Below are 4,201 nucleotides of genomic sequence, written 5' to 3'. Positions count from 1 at the left end.
GGTGATTGTTGCAGTTCATGGTCTCCAATAGAAGAAGGTAACAGACTTACCAATCACCTGGTGAAGGTCTAGAACCTCCGCTGTGTCATTCATTCATTCATCAGTCTTCCACTGCTCATCCTGATAAAGGAGCCCTCTCTTCATCAATGCAACAAAGTACAGTTCCCATATTCCCGCTGCCTACGTGACCAATGAATTTGCCAGTCTCACATTAATCCTCATTTATAAACTACAGACTGCCTCCATACTTGGAGTCTAACACACTGTTGAACACCAGATTGTCATGGGGTCCGTTTCACGAAGCAGGTTTAGTGAAAACTCTGAGTTTGTTAACCCTGAAATGTGGGAAACTCAGAGTTTTCCGTTTCACAAAGGGAGGTAACTCAAACCAGAGACAGAGGGGTAACTCTACCCTGTTTCACAAAGAGAGGTAACTTAAACTCTCGGTCAGTTACCATAGTAACAGACTCTCTGACTCTAACCTGGTCGGGACCATGTTTTTCTCAGTAAACCTCGAGTTTCTCTCAGTCTCCGCCCTCTTTCAGCCACACGCGATTTGATTTCCTCATTCATTCAGTCAGCTGGCGAGTTTTGGCGAAGTCTAGTTCTGCCGTGTGTCAAAATGACGTCCTTTTATTAACGATCCAGTGGATGAAGGAGCAGCATTACTGTGCAGAGAATTAAATATTCGTCGGGAGATTGTTTTCAGACCGCGCATAGATGTTTTGGCATTTCCGGACAGTTATCTTTTTGAACGGTACCGTTTCACATCACAATCCATAACCTACATCCACAACCTACTCCGTCCTTACATATACAACATTACCAACCACAGTCATGCTCTAACGTCCCAGCAGATATTGTGTGTTGCGCTGCGGTTCTTTGCAAATGGAAGTTTTTTATACAACGTCGGAGATGCAGAGCACTTCAGTAAGACAACTGTATGCAGGATGGTCAGAAAAGTGTGTCTGGCCCTGAAACGACTTTTACCAGCTTTGTGGTTTTCCCTGGACATAAACCTGTCAGAGCCATCAAGGAGGAGTTCCACAGGATTGCAGGTGAATGATGTAGAGATCTGTTAAATTAATTTTAAATCATATCCAGTTAATGACATTGTGCTGCAACCTCAGACTGTGATTAGTAAATTTAATTTCTTTTAGGATTTCTCAGTGTGATTGGCTGCATAGATGGCACACACATCCCCATCAAAGCTCCCAAATATAATGAAGCTGATTATGTGAATAGGAAGTCCATTCACAGTATAAATGTGCAGGTAGGTTAGAGGTAGATTGACTACGGTTTCAAAATGTTAAAGACTGCATCATAGTTCAACATCTGTCATTCTCTGCACTGTCAAGATCATATGTGATGCTGCACACATCATTTCCAATGTGGAGGCCAAGTGGCCTGGGTCTGTTCATGACTCGAGGATTTTTCGAGAGTCTAACCTGAGCTACAGACTGCAGCGTGGTAGGCATCCTAAAGATTTTAACAATATAATTCACTTGTCTCCCTCCTTTAATATACTCTAATGTATCCACTATACATTACAGGAGAGTTTGATGGCCTTCTGCTGGGTGACAGGGGTTACCATGCCAACCTAGTCTCATGACCTCATACCCTGACCCTGAACCAGGCCCCCAACAGAACTTCAACCGGGCTCACGCAGGATGAGAGCCTGGGTGTAGATGATCATAGACCTGCTGAAAGCCCGTTTCCAGTGTCTACATCACCTCAGGGTGACTCCTGAGAGGGCCTGTGATATTATTGTGGCATGTGTTGTTCTTCATAATATTACCACTATTAGAGGAGAGCAACACTCTGCCCTACAAACTGAAGACCCAGATGATGACCTCATCCACCTGCCAGCTATCCAGGATGGCAGAGCAGTCAGAGACACCATATGCAATAACCACTGCAGAGTTTAAGTCTCCATCATCACCACCACAGCAGTGAAATAAACACATGACATACATTTCATTTGGTCTTCTTTATTTCCTACAAATAAAAGAGCTAGTTTAGTTAATGTTCCAGTAGTTAACATAATTCACCTGTGACCTGCATCCACCTCTAACTTGTGCTCCAGTATTTCAATTTCCAGATCTGCCTTCTTAATCTGGCGGTCCAAGTACTGCATTTCTTTATCTGTTTTTTGTATTTTTCTCAGCAAGTGGATTTTGTATATTTGTTTTACTGGTAACTGGGAATACATGAAGGACATTAAATTATACAGTTGCACATGAATTCCACAGAATGAACCTCTGGTGTTTACTGAACATCCATCTCACTGTGTCAATATGTGCAGTGGAAGTTGAGGGACCATCCTGCTGCTGTCCAGCCATGCTCTGTTAAAAAGGATGAGAATGTGCAATACTTCAGTGTAGGCTAAATGCCAGTCTATATTCCACCAGAATGTTAAGAAATGTGAATGGGAAGAGAACTATCAGTAACATACCTCTGTATGCCTTTCTGGATCCCCCTCTGTAAAGGCAGCAGACACACTTTCATCCTCTTCATCCTAGATGAGTGATATGTTTCAGTGGACTTAAACTACCATTTGGCTAAATCTCTGGAGTATTGCCTACTTACAGTTACAAGGTCTGTTGTGGTGTGAAGGGGCTCCACCAGGCAGATAGTACCATCACAATCTGTTGGGCCAAAAGAAAAAAGACCCAAAAGAGAAATCAATATTTGTATGAATATGCTTGAAAACATTCCATATATACATATACATGGGCTACACACACACACACACACACACACACACACACACACACACACACATTACATTTTATAAAAGCACTTGTGTCTTGGGGGGTGGTCTCAGAGGATGAGCTCCCTCCAGGGATTCCCTCAGCCACTGGCCTTCCCAAATTCTGGCTTAGGGCCAGCTCCTCTGCCTCCGTTAGAGGTGGTGGTGCTGGGCCACCTCCCTTTTTACAGGCATCTGCTTTCTTTCTGTTGGCTGAGTAGAAGTCTGTGTTAGTTTAAATAGGCTTAATTGTTTAACAGAACATGATATGGATGCAGACATTTAGGCTGTGTGTGGGGTAAAACCACTGCACAGACAAACAGCCACCTAATATTTAGGCTACTTTACAATGTAAAACATGATCAAAATGAGGTAGCTCCATGAGATTATGCCGACTTCTTACCTGTTTGAACAATGTTTTTATATTTCATCTTCAGCTGCTGCCACATGCGCTTCTCCCCTGCAGGATTGCACCTAAATGAATGAACTTAATAGTCTTCCCCTGTAATATTATTGTGATTTAAACTTACGCATTGACCCGGGCAGCAATGTTCTCCCACACCGTCTCTCTCTCTTTTGCAGCTGCAGGTGCTGCACTTCTTTCTAAAAACGTGTTCAAACTCGCTATATAAGCGCATTAAGATTTCCAATTCAAGCGGTGTATTCCTCCGCTTCCCCGTTGCCATGGTGACTCGTCGAATCGGCGCTCCATTGATACTGGCTTTTCAGAGTTGAGGTGCACGCGCTTAACTCCGGGTGAAACTACTCTGAGTTGATTAAACCAACTCAAATCAGCCGTTGTGAAACCGAAAACTCAGAGTTTTCTATCTCAGAGTAGATCAACTCAGAGTTCAGGGTTAAACTCAGAGTTTGTTGAACCTGCTTCGTGAAACGGACCCCTGGTGTCAGAACCAAAGGTGCTGACTGTGGTAACAGCTTAATGATGCTTGGTGGACCAAAGAGTTTAGCACACTATGAAAAGCAAAACATCAGTCTGCCTCTCCCAAGCTTTTATGTAATTCTATGATGAGCAGATGATTTTTAACAGCAGGCTGGGCAAAGCTCCAGCAGTCTTAGAGCTGATTATACTGTAGATGTGCACATGAACAACTGATGCATATTTAATGCATACTGGCCATGGTCATTTTGTTAATTAGGACAATAGTGGACAACATGCCGTGTTTGTCTATCAAGAAAATGTTATTGTTTATCAGGAACATTATGAATGACCCAGTAGTCTCATCTGAACTGTAGAAACAGGAAAGGATTTTTCTTCAACAGTGGAGTTATTCTTCTTAGCTGTTCTCTGTACAGGATCAGATGATTGCTCAGAGCTCCTCTTTTTTCTATTTAGAAACAACAAAAATTGATAGCCTTCATTCAAAAATGTAAAATTATTTCATTTGCAACCATTCAGTGAAACACAACTTCCAGTTTCAGACACTTGGG

At 42.6% G+C, this 4,201-nt stretch overlaps 1 protein-coding gene across 1 annotated transcript; it reads left to right on the top strand.

The window, feature by feature from the left end:
* The first annotated feature begins 542 nt into the window (after positions 1-542).
* LOC111575992 (putative nuclease HARBI1) lies at positions 543-2,127 on the top strand. The gene is made up of 4 exons (XM_055009507.1): positions 543-1,058; positions 1,161-1,273; positions 1,359-1,470; positions 1,554-2,127. The coding sequence occupies exons 1-4, from the start codon at positions 944-946 to the stop codon at positions 1,610-1,612; spliced, it is 399 nt and encodes a 132-aa protein (XP_054865482.1). The 5' UTR covers positions 543-943; the 3' UTR covers positions 1,613-2,127.
* The last annotated feature ends 2,074 nt before the right edge of the window (positions 2,128-4,201 follow it).

Source organism: Amphiprion ocellaris, chromosome 4 (assembly GCF_022539595.1).
Source record: "Amphiprion ocellaris isolate individual 3 ecotype Okinawa chromosome 4, ASM2253959v1, whole genome shotgun sequence".
In the NCBI taxonomy this organism is placed as follows: domain Eukaryota; kingdom Metazoa; phylum Chordata; class Actinopteri; family Pomacentridae; genus Amphiprion; species Amphiprion ocellaris.
The sequence above is the reverse complement of the archived record's forward strand: the minus strand, read 5'-3'. Positions and strand labels throughout refer to the sequence as shown.